Source organism: Tubulanus polymorphus, chromosome 5 (genome assembly GCF_964204645.1).
Source record: "Tubulanus polymorphus chromosome 5, tnTubPoly1.2, whole genome shotgun sequence".
NCBI lineage: Eukaryota > Metazoa > Nemertea > Palaeonemertea > Tubulaniformes > Tubulanidae > Tubulanus > Tubulanus polymorphus.
In genome coordinates, this window is record NC_134029.1 from 9374934 (window position 1) to 9397333 (window position 22400).

Here is a 22400-nt window from a genome sequence, read left to right on the forward strand (position 1 = left end):
TACAGCCTATGTATCCAGTGGAAAATTCAAATCAGCAACAACCCGTTCGACAGAGGCAGGCTCAGGTATTCCCAGGTGAAAACTGGAATCAGATGCAGCGTTTCGACAGGTACCAACAGAAGCTGGGCTCTCCAGAAAAACTTATCAATCAGATGCAGCAAGTCAATACAAATGAATGGCTGTCACCTCAAGTGAACTTGGATCAGATGCAGCTGGTTTCACCTCCCGAAAACCTTTATCAGATGCAGCATATTAACAGCTACCAACGCCAGCTTGTGTCGCCTCCAGAAAACCTTAATCTGTCTCAGCAAATGAACACTAATCAAAGACAGCTAGTGTCACCGCGAATGAACTCGCATCATATGCAGCAAATGAACGATAAGCAATCTATAGTGATTGAACCGCCTCAACAACAATTGAGATCGATGATGATGGACTTCAAAGCTGATCAGAACATGTTAGAAGCTACTGAGTATGATGGCGCAATGGCAGAGATCGAAAATGAACTGAAAAGATGTAATAGTACTGCCACACTATCTGGTGAAGAGAGCGACCTGGAAAATGATGCGGAAGGTAAAAGCTCTGAAAATTTAAAACGAGATGCTGAATCTTTAAATGTAGCTCACTTACTAGCTTCTTGGGCTGTTCAAGAACTCAATGAGTAATTACGATATGTTTTAGTTGAACATAAACAAATTACAGTTAAATCGAATGTAAATAAGTCGTTTTCAAAGTTGGTAATTTTTAACATAGACGATGTTTTGTTACTGGTTTTTGATATTGTTAATCTAATGGTTGTGTTTGATGATAAAATTCGCTTAATCCAGATCATTTGGTGTGGAAAAATTCATTTGAATTTCGACAAACCCAGAACTGTGAAACTGGTTTCTGACATCCTTGTCAAACGTAACACATCGATTGAATACAGGGTTGTCTTGAACACAGCGAAACATTTTTACAACCAACATCAGGGGACCAGAAAAATAAATTCGTCATAACCGATAGTATGTTAATGCGGTATGAAATTTTTAAAATTGTCCTATTTGGGATGAAATTCTAGGTTTGTAATAATGGATAAATCATTACCGAGGTTGTTATGATGGGGTTCCACTGTAATGGATCCTGTCCTGTGCTATGGTTCAAGTCAGAAAAAGAAATCAGTTCATTAGGTCACTCAAAGTTGATTCCTAGTTTCTCATCCTACACCATTTCAAAATATTACGAGGGTAAGCGCATTTTATTTTTATCGACTTTTAAAGATAAAAACTGGACATATGTTAGGAATACCCTGGCTAGTGAGTGAAAGTCATGTAGAGAATGCGAAATTGTAATAGGGTATATATTTTTTTTGACATTAAAGCTAGGGGCACACGAGCGTATTTTTTCGCCCGATCGAATCGATTAAATTTGCCAGCGAATTCGCCGACTAATTTATACGCCCGATAATAGCAGGCACACGAAAAACCGAAATTACCTGACAGCTTATGCCGTTTAATGAGAGCCGGTTGATAAATCACGTGATATATATCAAAGCTAATAGGGGTTGTATCCTTCTCCCATCATTAAACCACATCATCAAACCACAGAAAAATCAGTCTAAAACTCTACACCCTAGAGCAGTAAAAAGCTCAAAATTGGTTATTTAAGACACCTAAATAGCTGTGGCGGCCATCTTGGATGACCGCTATTTATCAACACGGGAGTGCACATTTTCTTTTTATGGGACACAGTTTAAGTGATGCGCGCATTTTTCAGAATCGATAAAATTCCTAGTTTCCTATCAAACTAGGAATAAACTAGGAATCAACTTTTGAGTGGCCTCACACAAACTATAAGAATTGAGATTTGTCTATCAGATGGTCCTAAGAAATGAATGATTACTTCTCAAATCTGATTTATTCATTGAAATTGATCTGGATTCAGTGGGATTTTTTCTAAAATTGATTATAATTTGAATTCATAGATTGTGTACATGTTATATATTTACTTATCAATCCTTCTAGACATTTTGTAATTGTTTAGACTTTTATAATGCATTATTGAACCTTGGAGTGGATTTTGAGATGTCAGGTAGACCTTAAATTATGCAAATTAGGTACATTTTTAGAAAGAAATTATTGAATTTTTTAAAGGAAGTTTTGTCTGGATTTTTGTATGGATTTTATATGATCAGCTTAAGGACTGCAAAGTTAGAGAGCAGACTGAGTACATGTATTTGCATAGATTATGGCAATTAGTATTGTATTCTTATGAAACTTCATGGGCAGATTTTGAATAAATGCATAAATTGTGCCAATTAAGATTGTTTTTGTATTTCTCTACCTTCTGCAACGGCGGAGCCAAGATTTTTGGAAGGTGGGGAACCAGGGTACAGAAAGGCATTAAAGTAATCGCGAAAAGAAGGAAAGTAATCACGAAGGGCACCCTAACTTGGCGAAGGCGCGAAGCCATAAAAGGGAGGGTCTGGCCCTCCCCTAGAAAGTTTTGTAATTTTGGTGTTCTCCGTGGTATTTGATGGCTGTAGTGTCGGGAGTAATTCATATTAAAATGAAAAAATAAATTTTTCCTTAACATTTTGACGGCACCTAAAAAAATCTAGGGGGGACTATATAGTCCCCCTGGTCTTGTTCTAGTGTAAATGTTTCACTAGTTGATTGATTAGTAAAAAGAACTGGGCCCACTATTTACCTTTTAGAATTCGGTGCTTCTCTGTCGCATCCTGGTTTCTGGACATGCAGAACCATAGACCCTTAGAACGTATCAGGATGAAGGAGGGGGAACCATATTTAAGGCTAGATTCTATTCCAACCCTGTGTCTTGGAGCCAAAATCTTTTTTGCCATACATTACACTCCTCTCCAATATACCAGCCGAATTATCGCTTTGAACTGTTGCAATTAAATTCCATTGTCTAACTCAAATTCTCGCTCACTTGGATCTAAAATCACTTGTCCTCATATTGGTTTGAGTTGGGCATCTACTGTATCAGAAAAAAACTCTGCACCTAAGGATTTTACAGTAGGACTAGCTGAACTTGGATTGTTTAATACGGATTTTCACTAAATTTGGATGAAATAGTTGGTTCATTTTACCTGGAACCATGTAAACTTAAGCTGCGATCACACGGAGACGATTTGGCCCTGGCCAAATTGACACACATTGGCTCGAGCCAAATTTGGCCAGTGTCTAATTACAGTCAAAAGGTAAAAGGTTGAAGAAAAAAAAATTATAGCTTCTGAACATGCTAATATAGTCGAACCCGGCGTTTTATAACTTGTAAACTCGAGGAAAGTTGTGAGGCACCGTGACTAATGCCGGACCATTCAAAAGATCTCACGCAACGTATCACTGAACACGCTATGAAACGACCAACACATCATTTCCTACCATAAGACTAACGAATTGCTTCTTGAGTTAATCTGTTCGATGAGCCGCTCCGAGCCTTCAAATTAAACATTCTGCACAGATCCACTTTTTTTCGTTCCTTTGTCAACTTTTTGAAGTATTTTGACTTAAGTGGCCAAATTATAAAATGTATGCGTTTGTGAGGCGCCGTTGTAGAAAATATGAACGGATAAGGTGTTTGTATTCAGTGTACTACATTGTCAGTAACTACGGGAGGTTCTGTATAAAACAATGCTCTGTGTTATTAAACACAAGGGTTCGATTGATCAATAATACTGCTACGGCCTTGTGGAATTACGTTGTAACCGATGAAAATTGCTCTTGGGATACAAAAGTTACTTTGTTCTATCTGATATTTCGTTGTGAACGATCTCGTTAAAACCGATGAAATAAAAAGGAAATAACGACTTTTTTGGCCGGGACACATAAATTTGTTTGTCGAAACTGATAGTTCGTTACTATTACTGTAGAGAGCGCGTTCACACGCAACCCACTCACTTGATACTAAATATACTAAACAATGCTCTAGCAAAGCGGGTCATTTCTGGTACCAGTTGCAATTCAAACGCAATCATTTGTCTAGTGCTAAAATATGGCTCGAGTTTGGTCCGATGTTTTTGGTCGGGCCATTTGGCACCGCGTAAACAGTTGTCCCGGGCAAAAAACGCTCGTGTGATTGCGGCTTTATTCATAATTCGGATTTTGCTCGATTCGGAGAAATCTGGGCAGTCCCTAGTCATCCAAATTAAGTCAGTTCTACTGTCTATTGAATTATAGTATGCCTATGATTTTAAAAAGCTGCTAGTAGGGGTAACAGCACTGTAAAAATGGAATGAGAATCCTCCTTATCCTGGACAATGAGCAAGATTATCAGAGTTAGAACACATGCTGTAGGTTTTTTATGTATTTATTATTTACAATATACAAAATTCTGAGCTTTGCACCATAACCACCATTTCAACAACAATTTTACCCACTTGATCCAGATTTCTCATAAGATGGATAGATTTAATTGATCCAAAATGATCTGGATTTCATGGGTTTTACATACATCACAAACAAAAGATCATGATACGTTAATTAAACATACTATGCTTTCTACTCAACATTGTGTAAGACATCAGATTCCCTAACCTTGATGCTAACTTAAAAATATGGATGCAACTGATTCTGAGTCCTTGGCTTGGGTCCACAGGCCTTGGGAGTGTTCAAAAAGTATATAGCCTCTTAGGGAAGGGGTTATTAGTATATATACTATATAGGACGGGGTACTTAAATGGTGGGGGATATTGATCGATCTACATTCCATACTTACTGCACTGGTGGTGATAATGAGAAGAGTACTGAACTGAATAGACTTCTTGGTCCCTGAAGTTCAACTTAATACGGTAAACCTTTGGTATACCATCGTTGGATTTAGCGTAGATTCACTTTTATCATATTATTTTTCTAAGTCTTGGTATTTCCTTTCTACTAAGCTGTATCTTTTATAACATAGATCACTTTAAGTAACAATTGAATATTGCTACAGTGGAACCTTCACGTGACCAGAAAATCTGTTTGTTATAACCGATAGTTAGTTATATCCAGCATGAATTTAATAAAATTAATAGTATTTTGGATATAATGTAAATATTTTCTGGTCCCGACCGCTACATTATACCCGAGGTTTACTATATTGAACATTTCTAAAAACTCTATCTACATGCTACAGCACTACAGGACATGTTTTTCTCTTATTATTATTGCACTTATGGTTCAATTTTACTCAACACTTGAATGACAGTTAGTAACTTAACCAGATTTCCTAGAATCTTCTAACATAGTCGAAAATACACAATTCTTCAGCATTCATTGGTGACGTGTTCACCTGTATTTAAAGTCTATCGATCTTATAAAAGGGGTCATACGGCTTTGATCATTTGCAGGTCGAAGTTCAGCGCTTGGTGATTTTTCGTGAATTCGATCACTTGTTCCATACTATTGCCCAATCCAGACATATGCTCGAAGTAGGCTTCCTTTTCGACTTGTATCGTTAGATTGTTTATCCCAACATCTTTTAAAATGGGCGTTACCTGAAATATGGGATAAAAATCAATCATCAACTGGGTGCATAATGAAGGAAATTTTAGTCCATTACTTCAACTTAGTTAAGTAACGATAAATGAAAACGAAACCACTCTTACCTGTGACAGAATTTTTTGTTCACTAGCATCAGGTGCCACTTGCAAATGTATGTTACCACTTAATACATCCGACGAATGTTGCCAAAAATGTTGATCTCTATATCCTAAAACTCCTTCAACCTTTATAACCTGTAATACAAGTTGTACTGGCATTTTAAGTTTTTCCTACAATGGATTCTAGAGGTATATGTTCATACTAGTAAAAACACCCATCCCATCGATGGGTTGGAAAAATTAGGCGCGGCTCAAATGTCAGCCAAATAAATCCCGATTGACCTTTCCAATTAAAATTCAAGCAATTTTTTCTCCCTCCTGGAATAATCCCTTTCTCAACATGCGCCTCTATTCCTGGATCCTTACTATGCCTTGCAATAAATATTTGTTCACCCTGTACTGAGTGGCTGGTTTCCAGTGCTCTGTATAGGGATACAAATGGCTCAGTGAAATTCTGATCTCATCGGGTCAAATTGGGTCAAACACCCGACACAACACTGCGGTAACAGATAACACAGACAGTACACGTGCACACTTACACGTCTACACTGCCAACTTCTGGAATCTACTGGGATTTTGGGGATTTAAATTAGGGTGAAATTAGACCCAGGATCCAAATGAAATTGTTATCTTTACCATAAGAAACCATTCCTCTGTGTACATGCCGAGTTTCATGACCAAACAATGAACAGATTTCACGCAAACTGGTAACGAAAAACGACAGTTCCCTTTTATAGTATAGATACCGTAATATCGAATCTAAGACGCTGCAACCACAAAATCGCAATATTACACACACCCACACACACGCAATATAACACACACTCGCAATATAACGCACACACTCGCAACATAGCGTGCACACACTCGCAACAACGCACACACTCTCAACATAGCGCATACACTCGCAATAAAACGCACACACTCGCAATATAACACACACCCGCAATATAATACACACTCGCAATATAACATACACTCGCAATATAACATACACACTCACAATAAAATAGACACATACTCCCAATATATCACATGCCTGCACACACCACTATTTCTGAGAATCGTGCAGAGTGAGGTGAGCAGTCATCTAGTGAATCCCTAGCTGGTTAGAATAGAAGACAAGGTAGAGTGGCTAGCGACTGACAGTGTTTAATGAGGTGACACTGCTACAGACTAGTCTACAGCTTACGACTATTGTGCGAAATAACATATCAATCGACAAGCCACTTTTGGCAACGATGAAATGCGAGTCAGAATTACTTAGGGAAAAGCTGCATTTATGGACCATCACTAATATCCAGAATAGATAAAAAATCTCGATTTAACTGATTCCAGAAACTAAGCGGGTTTGACTGTAATAGCAACTGCCATTCATGACCGGAACGGGTTAAGCATCTATTTTTAGTACTAACCTCGTTCAGTGCTTCATTGATTTGTTTCTCCATGCCTTCTGGAACACTCAGCAGTAAAATCATCGACGCTTCTTTAAACAACGGAATTACGCTGAGGAATATCATCGCTGATATGAACAATGAACAGATCGGGTCAGCGATATTCCAGTCAAAATATTTGATAAGAATCGTTGATATGATCACGCCGACGCTACCCAGTGTATCTGCTAACACGTGTAGAAAGACTCCTGTAAAAGATGAGAAATTGAAATGATATATTGAAGATTTCTTGACTGCAGCAAATGGCTAGAAATACAAAGATAGGACATTCTTTTGGTAAATGCACCACCACATTTTCAGAAAGTGGTCATCAAGACATAACCAAACAATATTGAGTGTCTGATTCCGTGATGCAAATTTGATACCTGCATTAAAGAATCTACATGTGCATCAACTGGATCTTACCCTTCATATTTGTATTCCCATGTGCGTGACTATGTCCATGGCTCTGATGACTATGTCCATGGCCATTATGGCTGTGTCCATGAGTACCACCAGCCCCGTGACTGTGTCCGTGACCACCACCATGATTGTGCCCATGACTACTGCCGCCGTGGCTATGAGCATGTTTGAATGCAGAGTTTCTAAAGGCTAATATACCAAGGAAGTTGACGAAAAGCCCTGCAACTGATACCGCCTGCAAAGATCAAATGAAATAGGTTAAAGCAAACCGCGAAATAAGGCATTAGCCTCAAAATAATTAAGGGTTTCTGACAGAATAAGAATTTCTCCATATTTTTGACAGTCTGGACGGTGGAATAGACACTATCAGTATGAGTCTATAAATATCTTATCTAACTAACTTATGACTTAAGTCTGAATTGCCTTACTCTGCATAGTTTTACCATGCCCAATTAGTTAAATGCTTTACAATTTCTATATACTCAACACCCCTGGTAAACAAACACAGACACCAAAGACCTTGAAATTCAGAAAAATCTTAGATAATGTCATGAGCTTCAATTTTGTAATCAATTATGTTTATGAACAAGAAACGAAATACTTAATATGGACTTTCCTATATTTACATGAGTGTATGTTAAATCAGCATCAAAATTAAACATTGGTACTCTTGAGATTTAAGTAGTACAAATAAACTAGGGGTCCAGGGACACCATGCCCACTTGGGAAGTGGTTCCAAATGCTCAACAATCTAACAATTTCAATATTCAACGCCCCCTGGTGACCATACACAGAATCCAATGACCTTGAAACTCACCACAATCATAGAACATGTCAGCAGCTACGATTTTGTAATTGATTGTGATAACAAAATATGCCTCGTTACCACTTTAATATGGAAATACTAAGTTATTCTACTATTCAACGCCCCTGGTGACCATATTCAAAACCCAATGACCTTGAAACTCACCACAATCATAGGAAATGTCACGAACTATAACTTTGTAATTGATCATGGTAACAAAATATGCCTGGGTACCAATATAATAAGGAAATACTAAGTTATTCTACTATTCAACGCCCCCTGGTGACCATATAGAATAACTAATGGCCTTAAAACTTGCCAAAATCATAGATGATGTCATGAGCTACAACTTTGCAATTGATTGTGGTTACAAAATATGCATTGACACGAATATAATATAGAAATACTAAGATATTGCATTATTCAACGCCCCCCTGGTGGCCATATACAAAAACCAATGACCTTGAAACTCACCACAATCATAGAACACGTTATGAGCTACAACTTTCTAAATGATTGTGGTAACAAAATACGCTTAGGTATCAATATAATGTGGAAAAACTTTTTCCCACTTACGAATGAGTACTGCTGACACCAAGATGGCCGCCAATTGCGTCATAATTGGCTGATGAAAAATACCTGTCTCAGGTATAAAACATCCCTTTCCAAAGAATACCCATCACAAATTGCAATGAGAAATGATATACCAGTAGGAAGCTACAGGACTCGGAATTTGGGCCAAAATTAACATTTTTGGGCACTAAAAAGGTCATAGGACGGCCATCTTGAGTCCGATCGACCCAATTTTTGTTATGCTGATTGGCCCTGGGGGGATTCACATACATCCAGAAGATCAAGAAAATAACCAAAATAACTGGATTCCGTCTACGGACGGACGGATGGACGACGGACGAAAAGTGAACGCAATAGCCCGCTGGGACTAAAGTCCCAAGTGGGCTAAAAAGTGAAAACTATTGAAATGAATTCAAATGATGGGAGAAAACTGACTTTTTACAGACAATTAGATCGAAAATAAGGCCGGAAAATATCAAGGAAAAAATGTTCTCCAAAGTCTATTTCCAAATTATGAATGGAAACGCATCTATCTTCGGCTGAAGTTTTTGGCAGAATTTCAGAGAATCCGTGCTGCAAGTAATCAAAAAGCCTAAGATGTCCCCCTTGATTGAATCCAGAAGTTTTCATGAAAATCTGTCTATTGATACGATCTCGATCACACACAATTGCATGGTGATTCATCATGAATATACATGGTAGCGGGTTTTCTCCACTAACTCAAATAGACACTCTCCACATTCATGGAATGACGATTTCTATACACTGTGTACGAAGTTTGTAAGACAATTTTTTTTCGTAAATTGAACAATTTCCTAGATTCACTCCCCTCTTTCCCAATTTTACTGCCCTTCTATAAAATTCACTGCTTTTCACGGCCAGCCGCGACGAACCTTGGCAGTTGAATCATTTGCAGTTTCCAAGAAAACTTAAACTAGGTCCCACGAGGCACTTTTCATATATGCACAGATCAATACACCACATTGCAGCTAGTATATGTGTCACGCACATGTGTGAAGCATGAATATACGTAAAAGGGCATGTGTTCTTCTGAAATGAAATGTAGTTCCAACAACAAATAAATAACTTAACTGACAAATAAGCAACCGATTCCGATGGAATTAAATAGGGTTAGAGCTTTTATTACTGCATTGAATGTTTTAAAAGTTCCGAAGAGAAACTAAGCCTCGTTTGGAAGTTATTTTGTACCAAAGGAAGAAAGTTTCATATGCGATAACAAAATGGTCTTCGCTAAAGCGAAAGTCCAAAAAATGGCTAGGCTATATGGAAATACCACGTTGTTCTGGCCTTCAATGCCTCCTGGTGAACATACAAAAACCATAATAGGATGTCCTGGAGCTAGAGATTTGCAAAATGTAAGAGGTTACAAAATATGCATAGGTACCAATACAAATGGAAAATCTTATGTAATTCAACAACTCCGCCTGCTGGGGAGAACAAAAACCTAGATAACCCCAATTCCATGTAAGCAGATGTGTCCTATGACAATGCTTACAATCCTCAAATTTCTAGATTATGAATGGAAACCTTCCACATTTTCATCAGAAAACCTTTTTCTATGCATGATAAGACTAGATGGCTGCTATCCACGACCATCCACTGAACCATCTTTAAAACTTCCCAATCCACTGGAGGGGTCAGACGGAAGGACAAAGAGTGAACATAAGTTAGTAAGTCCCAAGCTAGCGAAAAAGTTATCCAAGTTAGATTCTTTAACAAACCAAAAAACATTGATGACCATGTTTAAGAAGACCATTTTAAGAAATACAGGTTTGACATCTAATTTGTCAATTTAATAGATAGATAGATGTTGCTTACCAACAGGCGATCAGTATTGATGTGAGGAGGGTCGAGGAGTCGCGCTATTGCTTCAGTAAATACGAAGAAAGCAATCACTACCAGGAAGAGGGCGTTGATAAATCCGGACAATACCTCTACACGATCATAACTGAAACAAAGAACATATAAAGAATGTACCATTAATCAAGTTAACTTGGGGTGAAGAGAGTTGCATTGCAGACCGTTATTCTCTAACCATTTCAAGGCAAATTACTGTAGAACTGGCGTAAGTAAAAAATCGGGACCTTGGAATTTCGGCCGATTTTCCGACTTAAAGCTGCCCGACTTATGCGAGTTCTACTGTATCACTGCACTTCTAACATGTCACATGTAACTATGAATCATTACAATAGAATATCAATAGAATTTCCAGAACTCAAATTATCATCCAAGCAAAAATCACTGATCAAAATTGAGTTGGCCACATTCTTATGTACCAATGGAGCTGAGGATAACAAAACACCTCCGATACTGAAATATTTTCGGTACATAGTGCTATAATGTGGGCTTATGGGATCGATAAGTCTAAAAATCTATCCTTGAAACTTTTGGATTCTTGAATGCTTGAATGGTCTGACATACCCAAAGGAGAAGATCCTGGTGGCTTTCCAGTGACTCATTACTGCAGCATATAAACCCATTACGAGTGCTGAACAATCAAACAGCATGTGAAACCCATCAGATATTAGCCCGAGACTGTTTGTCCACACACCATAAGTTAATTCAACGAATGTAAAAGCCTGCAAAAGAATACAAAAGAATACATTATCATGTGAAATTTAAATTGGCAATTATGATCAAAGAAGTAGGCTATAGTCAAGCTTCTTGATCTCAAATTTTCAGTTTACTTTATACTGTTTAGTTGAACATTTTAATCATAATTCGAAACATATTTCAAGCTTAAATTCTTCGTGTGAGGGGATCTCGGAATTAGTTGAAATAAACATGGCTAAAAATAATAAACATACCAGATTGACGCAGAGAAAATAGAAAATACTGCGGGAGTCAGGGTCTTCTAGAATCGCTCGCAGGCCACTACGAGCTACCATTAGTATAGAATGAGAAGTTCGCTGTAATGCTTCACCAGTTATGCTGTATAAAGGCAACCCAGTAGCTGAATATCCGATGAAACTGCCACCGCGACCAGCTCGATTTGGACTAGTAAGTATCTGCGTTGCTGAAAAAAGAAAATAAACATAAGAACTTGACTCCACAGTTGCGGTGTGGATTGTAAAAGGATTAGAATAGTTCACTTTCATTTTCTGGTTAAAACAGAGAATTGATTTTTATCAGAATGTAGGAAAGTATCATTGGAAAGCCCAATATATGAACAACATGGAATTGACAGTTTCAATTGTATGAGTGATCCTTATTTGCCACAGTAGTGGTCCGGTGCCAGCCACCCTATTAAATTTCACAATTGTACAATACCACAGGGGGATTTCTGAAGGCTAGAAAATGAACTAGGGTTCCAGGGACACCATGCCCACTTGGGAAGTGGTTTCCAATGCTCAACAATCTAACAATTTTAATATTCATCACCCCCTGGTGACTATATAAAAAAACCAATGACCTTGAAACCCACCACAATCATAGAACATGTCAGCAGCTACGATTTTGTAATTGATTGTGATAACAAAATATGCCTCGTTACCAATTTAATATGGAAATACTAAGTTACCTTACTATTCAACGCCCCCTGGTGACCATATACAAAACCCAATGACCTTGAAACTCACCACAATCATAGAACAAGTCATGAACTACAACTTTGCAATTGATCATGATAACAAAATATGCCTAGGTACCAATCTAATAAGGAAATACTAAGTTATTCTACTATTCAATGCCCCTGGTGACCATATAGAATAACTAATGTCCTTAAAACTCACCACAATCATAGACGATGTCATGAGCTACAACTTTGCAATTGATTGTGGTTACAAAATATGCATAGGTACAAATATAATATAGAAATACTAAGTTATTGTATTATTCAACGCCCCCTGGTGGCCATGTACAAAAACCAATGACCTTGAAATTCACCAAAATCATAGAACACGTTATGGGCTACAACTTTCCAATTGATTGTAGTAACACAATATGCTTAGGTATTAATATAATGTGGAAAAACTTTTTCCCACCTACCAATGAGTAGTGATGACACCAAGATGGCCGCCAATTGCGTCATAATTGGCTGATCAAAAATACCTGTCTCAGGTATAAAACATCCCTTTCCAAAGAATACCCATCACAAATTGCAATGAGAAATGGCAAACCAGTAGAAAGCTACAAGACCAAGAATTCTGGCCAAAATTGACACTTTTGGGCATTAAAAAGGTCATAGGACGACCATCTTGAGTCCGATCGACCCAATTTTTCTTAAGCTGATGGGCCCTTGGGGGATTCAAATATACACAAACGATCAAGCTAATTGATCAAAGCGTCTTCAAAATTTCCCTCAAAAACTTGAAAAATGTGTAAAAAGTGCTGATTTTGGCGAACAACAATGGCTGCCAGTCGGCCATCTTGATTCTGATAGGGCCAGTTTTTGGGCTGAAGAAGTGTCTAGGGTAGATACATGTGTAACCCAAATATCAAGACATTACATTGAAGCGTCTTCAAAACTTCCAAAAATAACTGGATTCCGTCTACGGACGGACGAACGCACGGACGAAAAGTGAACGCAATAGCCCGTTGGGACTAAAGTCCCAAGTGGGCTAAAAATCAATGAACTTACCAAATATAAACAACACCAGACTGAATATAACCCCGCCGGAAATCATGTGTTCCTCGGCCAGCACATTGATAAATTCCTTGTGTACTTGTATTTTCGCCGTGTATGTATCCTTCCAGAAACAGCTGAGTAACAACCCACCGAGCAGCATCGCTATCGTTCCATATCGGGCAACGTTATTCGCATTAAGTTTATTCGTCGACACGTTCTCGACGTAATAATCAACAATAAATACAATCAACAAGATCGTGAAGATCGCTGGCAATAATGAAAATATGGATTTCTGTTTAGTCTGAAACGAAACCATCAAATAGCTGAATAATAGCAACTAAACTGCAAATTTTGGATTTAACTTAATATGAAGTCCACAAATCCAAGTGGCAAAAAATTTAACTTACATCGGAGCTAACTAATAGAGCCCAGGGCAGGAGCAGAATGAATGAGAACAGTGTTGAAAGGGCATGTAGTCTTTTTGCTCCTCCGACTGCTACAGATAACTTTTTCGCGGCGCTGTGGTATACCGCACTGGCACACAATGTCACAAATAACAACACCACTCCACCCTACAGATTTACCAATAAAACATTCCTTAAAAGCTTTTACACACTACAAAAATAAAGACAACATCCCAATGGGGTGCTGGTAGACCACTGAATGCCAGCCTTAACCTTAACAGTGGAAATTCGTTCATTGTTGATCAAGTTTGCACTGGATTTTTAGGCTTCCGAATCCAAATATCATCAAGTGAGTCATCAAATAGATATAAGATTACCATCCCTGCTGTATTCGGTTACATTGACAATTGATGCACTTCAAGGAATAAAAAAGCAGAAGGAATTGATCCTAGATAACCAAGTAACTACGAGCAGTCCTATAGCAGGGAGTCCTCAATTTCCACTATTTCTTCGATTTCGATCTTGCAGTCAATCGAATCCGATGAGATTGAGACTAATGCTACAAACCCCTGCCGTGCATATGCACATTATTTAGTCAATGATTTCTACAATAGCACAATTTCTGATTGCGTTAATAAACTAGGGGTCCAGGGACACCATGCCCACTTGGGAAATGGTTCCAAATGCTCAACAATCTAACAATTTCAATATTCAACGCCCCCTGGCAACCATATACAAAAACCAATGACCTTGAAACTCACCACAATCATAGAACATGTCAGCAGCTACGATTTTGTAATTTATTGTGATAACAAAATATGCCTCGTTACCAATTTGATATGGAAATACTAAGTTATTCTACTATTCTTACTAGTAGTTATACTACTGGAGACCATATTCAAAACCCAATGACCTCAAAACTTACCACAATCGTAGAACATGTCATGAACTACAATTTTGCAATTGATCATGGTAACAAAATATGCCTAGGTACCAATATAATAAGGAAATACTAAGTTATTCTACTATTCAACGCCCTCTGGTGACCATATAGAAAAACTAATGTCCTTAAAACTCACAACAATCATAGATGATGTCATGAGCTACAACTTTCCGATTGATTGTGGTTACAAAATATGCATAGGTACGAATATAATAAAGAAATGCTAAGATATTGTATTATTCAACGCCCCCTGGTGGCCATATACGAAATCTAATTACCTTGAAACACACCACAATCATAGAACATGTTATGAGCTACAACTTTCTAATTGATTGTGGTATCAAAATACGCTTAGGCATCAATATAATGTGGAAAAACTTTTTCCCATTTACGAATGAGTACTGGTGACACCAAGATGGCAGCCAATTGCGTCATAATTGGCTGATGAAAAATACCTGTCTCAGGTATTAAACATCCCTTTCCAAAGAATACCCATCACAAATTGCAATGAGAAATGATATACCAGTAGGAAGCTACAGGACTCGGAATTTGGGCCAAAATTAACATTTTTTGGCACTAAAAAGGTCATAGGACGGCCATCTTGAGTCCGATCGACCCAATTTTTGTTATGCTGATTGGCCCTGGGGGGATTCACATACATCCAGAAGATCAAGGTCATTGATCTAAGCGTCTCCAAAATTTCCCTCAAAAAGTTCAAAAATGTGTAAAAAGTGCTGATTTTGGCGAACAACAATGGCTGCCAGTCCGCCATCTTGAATCTGACAGGGCCAGTTTTTGGGCTGAAGATGTGTCTAGGGTAGATACATGTGTAACCCAAATATCAAGACGTTACTTTGAAGCGTCTTCAAAACTTCCCAAAATAACTGGATTCCGTCTACGGATGGACGGACGACGGACGAAAAGTGAACGCAATAGCCCGCTGGGACTAAAGTCCTAAGTGGGCTAAAAATCGGGAAAAAAAGTCTTTGAGGAGTAGTTCGTACTATGATAGCCTCAATGGCATCATGTCCTAAATACTGCAGAAAGGAAGAATGAATTCTACTCTTAAGCATAGATTTTCAACGGCCCTACAAAGTCTCCAGTGAATGACTAAATTCTATTTGGTTCGATCATCTGTCTTATAGGCATAGTAGTTTTCATATACTGGTACTGATTATCGTCATCATTGATGTTTCACGTTTAGTTTTTCCACCATGATTTTTGATTTAAATGTTAAAATAACTAAATTTGGATTGGTTGAATCTGGATTACGTTATCGAGACTTCATACTATACTATTTTTGCAATGAAGAATTTCAAACAAACAAGGTCAATATCAATGATCTTGATTTAGCAAGCATATACATACCATATGATCTGAAAGTCCGATCCATGCTGTTACAAAATAGAAGCTATGAGTTATGACGCTACCATGATGACCCTCAGCTGTGACGTCTTGATGTCAAGGATTAATTCTAAAACCAGGGGGTAGTCATTCAAAAGCTCGTAAGAGTTAACAAATGGACAACTGACCACGAAGCCAATTAAAACTGCACTGTTACCACACTTTTCATCTGACGGTATAAATTAACAACCGAATTTAGAAAAACTGGCTCAAGAAATTCAATCCTCAATATTGAGTAAAATTGAAACAAAAATACATATCATCATGATTGATAAAGCGATTGTTATCATAAAATAGAACTTCTATGTTCATCAGAAAGGATACGGTGGTCAGCTATTTTAGAGACGAGGTCATCGTGATCAAATAACAACAAACCGATAACTGCCAACAAGAAGAAAACAGCACCGCGAAACTAAAATAGAAATCACAAAGGTCCAGGCATTAACATTGTGTTCTTTCGTCTATACATGTATAGGTTAGTCCATTTTCAATTAAAACTGTCCCATGTGAAAGATACTAAAAATTGGCTCAAAACTCAAGGCAACCGAAAATTTTGGGGGGATCCATACTATATTAATAATCCCTATATCACAGTACTCTGCATAACTGATTTTTTGGAACTGATTACTTCTGAGGTATGCAATTTCCAATTAGCAATTTTTGGATTTCCCAATATCCCAGGTTTACAGATTCAGCAACTTAGCCATTGGTGAGCACTGTATTGAGCTTTTTACATTGTTTCTTCCTATTACCTTAGAGGGACCTCCACCAGTATTTGTAAACAATGCGCTGGCTCCAGCTATAACGATTATATCGCTGTGTTCAAACAGAACGATCGTACGCAACGGTCCGCACAACGTCAATCCAAACAACCATAAAACATTCAGCACCGAACCAAAAAATGCATGTCTAGCAATACGTAACCACTGAAATTATATAATAATTACATGTACCGTACTTCTTTACATCAGGAAGATGGTGGTATGTATATCGAATCTTATCCATCTAATCTGATGAAGTGCAGCAATTCTTTGTGGCAATAATGTTTACCTGATTTTTTGTAAGCCGAGTTCCAGATGAGAATGGCTTTTGTAAAACGAGAAAAACAGCTGCAGATCTGTAATAAAACCAGCTATATCATACATTCACATTCACTAGGAACATATATCTTAGGGTAAATCAAATCTCAAGTGATTATTCATAGTGTCGACCATTTAAGGTATAAGGGATTAATCCTTTATTCAGTGGGTATGTCCCAACAAACCTTCCAACAAAAAGGGGCTTTTTGAAATACAGAACGTTGAATTAACAGGATTTTGTTTTGGAGTATATAATTCGAATTTTTTGTTACAGAGCCCCTCCATAATTGACCACTGAGGAATGAAGCACAATTCACACTGCAAGCCAAGGAATGTGTCAATCCGATTGGTACCAGATTACAATTCCAGTAAAACCTCATTTAGCGAACTACAGGAGGTGAAATTGTCCTTTTTTGTACCCAAGTCTTTTGGTTTGCAATAACTGATAAATCATTCAATCCAATTAACGAGGTTCCACTATATTCAAGTAAAAATTCGAGACCTACCCTAATTTGATGATACAGAGGAATTGGACGACGTGAACAGTTTTCAACACATCATACGTCAAAAACAGGCCAAAACATCGTGCCAATTTAGAGACAGCTAATAGGACGATATATGGAGCAAATCTGAAATAGAATATTTTTGCAATTAATAAAATATATGACATGGTTAGGTTAAGGATATCATAAGGAAAACAACAGGACCTCTAGCTAGAATATTTTGCAAAAACCTGAATGAAATTTGCAATGTCTGCAAAAATGAACATTTCATCAACAAAAGTTCACAGCTTCCCATGCTTTTGTCTAGATTAAAAACTTCCAAGTTAGAGCAATCTAAATGTGAAGGCAAAGAATCTAAAGGGGCTCTAAAGAACCATCATCCTGATATTTGCATATTACAGACCTCAACCATGATTAGCTCAATATTCAATGGAGTGCAATATTCGTTAAAGATTACCCCTGTAGGCATTGATTATGAATTTTTATGTTCTTACCGTGATGTTGGATAAATAGCCCTCGTGGGTAGAATTTCATTTGTGTGATCTTGCATGATTTTTCTGTTAATTCATTTCTTCAGAGTTGATCTGCAATGAACCAATTGCAGACTACATTAAACTCTAAACGTAGAGCGCTAGGCCAAAAGGTCAAAATATACATTATTGCAAAACGAACAAGTCCTGATGAATGAAATATAGAAAAATCTGTGAAGAAAGAAATCCCAACACAGACTCCCATGAGTTAAGTGAAAAAAGTGAAGCAGAGAAATATGCTAGTCTTCCAGCTGATGCATTGAATGTTCTAGCACTTCAATCTCTACCATGCAATTTGCTTTAAACGCCATTAAAATGTGTTACCGGGTACCCGAATTACAAGACAAATTTGTGTTTTACATATTCTTTGAAAATAACTACACGTAGATAGTAAAATGCTATTATTTTTTTCGTTACTAAATGCATATTCACATTAAATAACAGCAAGGTTACAGTGCTTTAATATAGGAATGAAGACTTTAGATCCTGTACCAACTGATCAGGAGGCTTTTGAAAGGATTTTGTTGATAGGTTTTCAATCTCCTTGTGAAGAAGGATTTTAATACAGAAAACAGAGGCTGCTGGAATTCGCCCATGACTATACCACAGTCATTGAGAATCTTGCCAAGGAGGTGGGTGTCTAACTAAACCTGTCAGTGGTTTGGAGACAGCTGTTAGGATACAAATCCTGTCCAAGTGCAGTGATGATTTACCTAAAATCAAAAATATGCTTTGGTTGTGGAATTGATTAATTTTGCTGCTGCGGAGGTCAATATAGCAGACTAGGCATTGTTGGTTTCATGGACAAAATTGTGTAAGCCTTCAAAGAATGGGATAGGTAAAAATGGCTGAGAATTTTAGCCACCTTCACTTCAAAGGCAAGTAGGAACCACGATATATTAGATAGCATAAAGAAAGTGGCGAAATTTGTTAATTCTACCAAATCTACCACTGCAGTTACTAACTATACAGTCAATCCTTAATAATAATAGGAGTTCCGCCACAACAACAAGTATGAGCGAAGACACGAATAATAGTAGTAGTAGAGGCAAAGATGATTTTTCTCTTGTAGTGAATAAGAGAAGTTAAAGTAGTACCGGAACATTAGACCAGTCTGTATCAAAGAATGAAACTTTGATGAAAGCTGAGATAATCTGGTGTTTAAAATCCGTTACGAGCCATTACTCAATCAATTCCTATGACAATGTTGGTGTCCTATTTCAGAATGTTTTCTGATTGTGAGATAGCTCGTGAATTTGAATGTGGCAAAAACAAGGTTGCCTACATGACACAATATGGAATTGCGCCATATTCTAAAACTTTGTTAACAAAAAATGTTACGTCGAAAGATCAATTTGTTCTATTGTTTGATGAAAGTCTCAATCATAAGACCTAAAATTGCAAATGCAACCTAAAAATGGCAAAAATTGACAGCATATATCTGGGACATAGATAAACTCACAAATATGGTCACCAGCAACATGGCCAGTGTATAGAACTAACAACGATGTCAAAGGGTGGCACACTCGTCTAAATTCAAAGGCCCAAAAAGGACAATTGAATCTGAATCTACTCATAAGTCAAACTCATGGTGAAGCCTCTCTCATTCCAATGCCAGACTTGCCAACTTAAAGATAAAAACGAGAATGAAATTCACGCAGCAGCACGAGCAGATTTGTAGATCATGGGACAGCTACAGCGATAGACATATGGTTGTGTCGGCATCATTAAAGCAAATAGCTCATTTCGTGGCAATATATGCATAACAATAATTTCGATATGTGTGTAACTGTTGTAAATTTTGGTTATTTGTGACCAATGTCCTTTCTATGGAATAAATCAGTGCAAACCATGATATCATAAGACAGTTTTGAGATTGAATTGTTGTTTAGAATTGAACAGAAATTGAAATGATAAAGTATTAACGCACCATGGACTATTAATACGTTGAAAGTTAGATTTATGTCGCATTTATACCATACAATGCGAAGTGCCACTAGATTGTTTTTTCACACTTAGCTCAGACATTGGTTTACCAGTGATGGATGATAAGACAGTGATACCTTGCAGGTGTTTAATAATTTACGGTAAAGAGATAGATTCTCTGACATAAACATGGGTCCAGATTTGGGCTGCTGCAAGTTGAGCACCGTTATCCTGTCAGGAGATGGATTACGAATTTGAGGGCGTTTATCATTCGACCAACAGTATGATTATATCAGCTTACATTAAAAGTGAATCGGTCAGATATAAGACCTATGGTGCAAATCGAGTGCAGATAATTCACAAAAGGTCTTCAAAAATTTAATCACTTGCACTACGCCTGAAGAGGGGAAATGTTATTCCCTAAAACATTTGCAACAATGAATATATCTACTCATGGCGGATCCAGGACCACATGGAAATTCTGGTTTTGGTTTGAAAAAGCACTGAATTAGTTTCACCTGGACTAGCCGAAGGCCCTCCGCAGAAAGTTTTATGTTGAATTTCATGCAATTTGGGGGATTCCCGGACAGATTTCACTCCTGCTGAGTTCCATTGTTCATACTGAATCGAATGTCACAGAGCCATTCCTCATCCTCAAGAGTCACACAGGGGCGGATCCAGACCGTATTAGCCGTATTACCCAATACGGTCTAGAATTTCTAAGTGCCCTTCGAAATTTCACCGGCAATATTTTTGACGGCATTATTTCAGCAACCGCTAATTCTGTGTCCGGAATCCGGGCATAATTATAAAATTAATCGGTAAATACTGCTGCCGAGAAAGTGAGGAGAGATAATCATACTTGATATTAGGCCTTTAATCATGATGAATTAAAAAGGGCACTCATGCTTTAGATGAGGGCACCTTGTCCTTGCATTTTCAGGGAGGGCTAAAGGGGCACTCGTACTTTAGAAGAGGGCACTATACGCGGAAAATATTGAAGAAAAGGGCACTTTGCCTTTTCAAGGGGCACGCTCAGGCTTTAATTCGCGGTGAATGCTGAAGAAAAAGGCACTTTTTGCCTAATTTTTAAAATTATAGGGGCACTTTTGGTTTGGAATACGGCACTCGACATACGGATAAATGTGAAGACGAGGCAATTTTTGCCAATTGTTAACAATGAAGGGGCAACTTAGCCATATTCTGTATAATTGTTAAGGGGCACTTTTAAAGATAATAGGGGCACTAGGGAAAATATGAAAAACAATGCCAGTGTTTTTTATGGGTGTCTTCTGTGAAATTCATTGTTGATCTTGAAGTTGGCGACAACAATTCTTTCATGGGTTCGCCAGCTTCATTTTTTATCCGCATTTGTTGAAATCTTGTCTTGGATTCGTTTATTCTGGATTGCTCTGCTAGCCTCTAGAAGCCCTCTAAAAGCCTTTAAATGGTACCATATTTTCAAAATTTTCCTAAGCTCAGAAGGGTGCCCTTAAATTTCCTTCCAATACTGTCTACCCATCCCCCTGGATCAGCCCCTGTCACAATAAAAGAGGGTTTTGCATCGGAACAGGGCATAACAATATTTATGGCGCGACAACCGGGCCATCAACTAGCGCCCTTTTTGCCAGCGGGCGCTGCTGCTTGTAACCATGTCTCTCGCTTCACTGTTCTGTCAATCACAGACAACTTCCGGGTCATTCTTTCTGTTACAGGTTCCACAACAATAGGTCTGCTTTGAGAATTTATCTTCTATTATCTGTCGTAATCCGACCGTTGCGTAATCAATACGCATTCAGAATTTATACCGGTACTTATATTCATATACCTATACGTATTTCTATATAGGCCTATTCGACAATGTCCCATAAACCCTTGTTCGTGGTAATTTTGGGCAATAGTTATATCCACCAGTTAAACGATTTCGTCGCCAATACAGGCCCAGGTTCTGTCAGAAGGGTGGAATCTGTCAGGAATTTCTTAGGGATTCAACGCTCCTAGGCATAAGCGGAGGGTACTGTCAGCAAGATTAATTCGCAGCAGGTTGTTGAAAGAGTGAAGAGGCTGGCTCAAATAATCATCTTGCAAATCGGGGGTAATGATATTGATGACCCTTCAGTGAAGCCTGCTTAAGCGGGAATGGCAATCTTTGAGTTGGCAAAAACTTTCGAGAAAACATATGCGTCGGTTTGCATATGCAAGATC

At 37.9% G+C, this 22400-nt stretch overlaps 1 protein-coding gene across 1 annotated transcript in view; it reads right to left on the reverse strand.

Moving 5' to 3' along the window:
• Positions 1 to 4293: 4293 nt before the first annotated feature.
• LOC141905856 (proton-coupled zinc antiporter SLC30A5-like) overlaps positions 4294 to 22400 on the reverse strand; it is a 62079-nt gene continuing 43972 nt past the window's right edge. Inside the window, exons 2-16 of the mRNA XM_074794920.1 lie at positions 18234 to 18323; positions 17743 to 17865; positions 17208 to 17274; positions 16910 to 17083; positions 16482 to 16569; positions 16122 to 16198; positions 13814 to 13978; positions 13419 to 13707; positions 11647 to 11855; positions 11261 to 11418; positions 10658 to 10787; positions 7444 to 7675; positions 7000 to 7226; positions 5591 to 5719; positions 4294 to 5479 (exon numbers count right to left, since the gene is read on the reverse strand). Coding sequence (XP_074651021.1) covers positions 5309 to 5479; positions 5591 to 5719; positions 7000 to 7226; positions 7444 to 7675; positions 10658 to 10787; positions 11261 to 11418; positions 11647 to 11855; positions 13419 to 13707; positions 13814 to 13978; positions 16122 to 16198; positions 16482 to 16569; positions 16910 to 17083; positions 17208 to 17274; positions 17743 to 17865; positions 18234 to 18289 — 2295 coding nt within the window. The 5' untranslated portion in view covers positions 18290 to 18323 and the 3' untranslated portion in view covers positions 4294 to 5308. The remainder of the gene's footprint in view (positions 5480 to 5590; positions 5720 to 6999; positions 7227 to 7443; positions 7676 to 10657; positions 10788 to 11260; positions 11419 to 11646; positions 11856 to 13418; positions 13708 to 13813; positions 13979 to 16121; positions 16199 to 16481; positions 16570 to 16909; positions 17084 to 17207; positions 17275 to 17742; positions 17866 to 18233; positions 18324 to 22400) is intronic.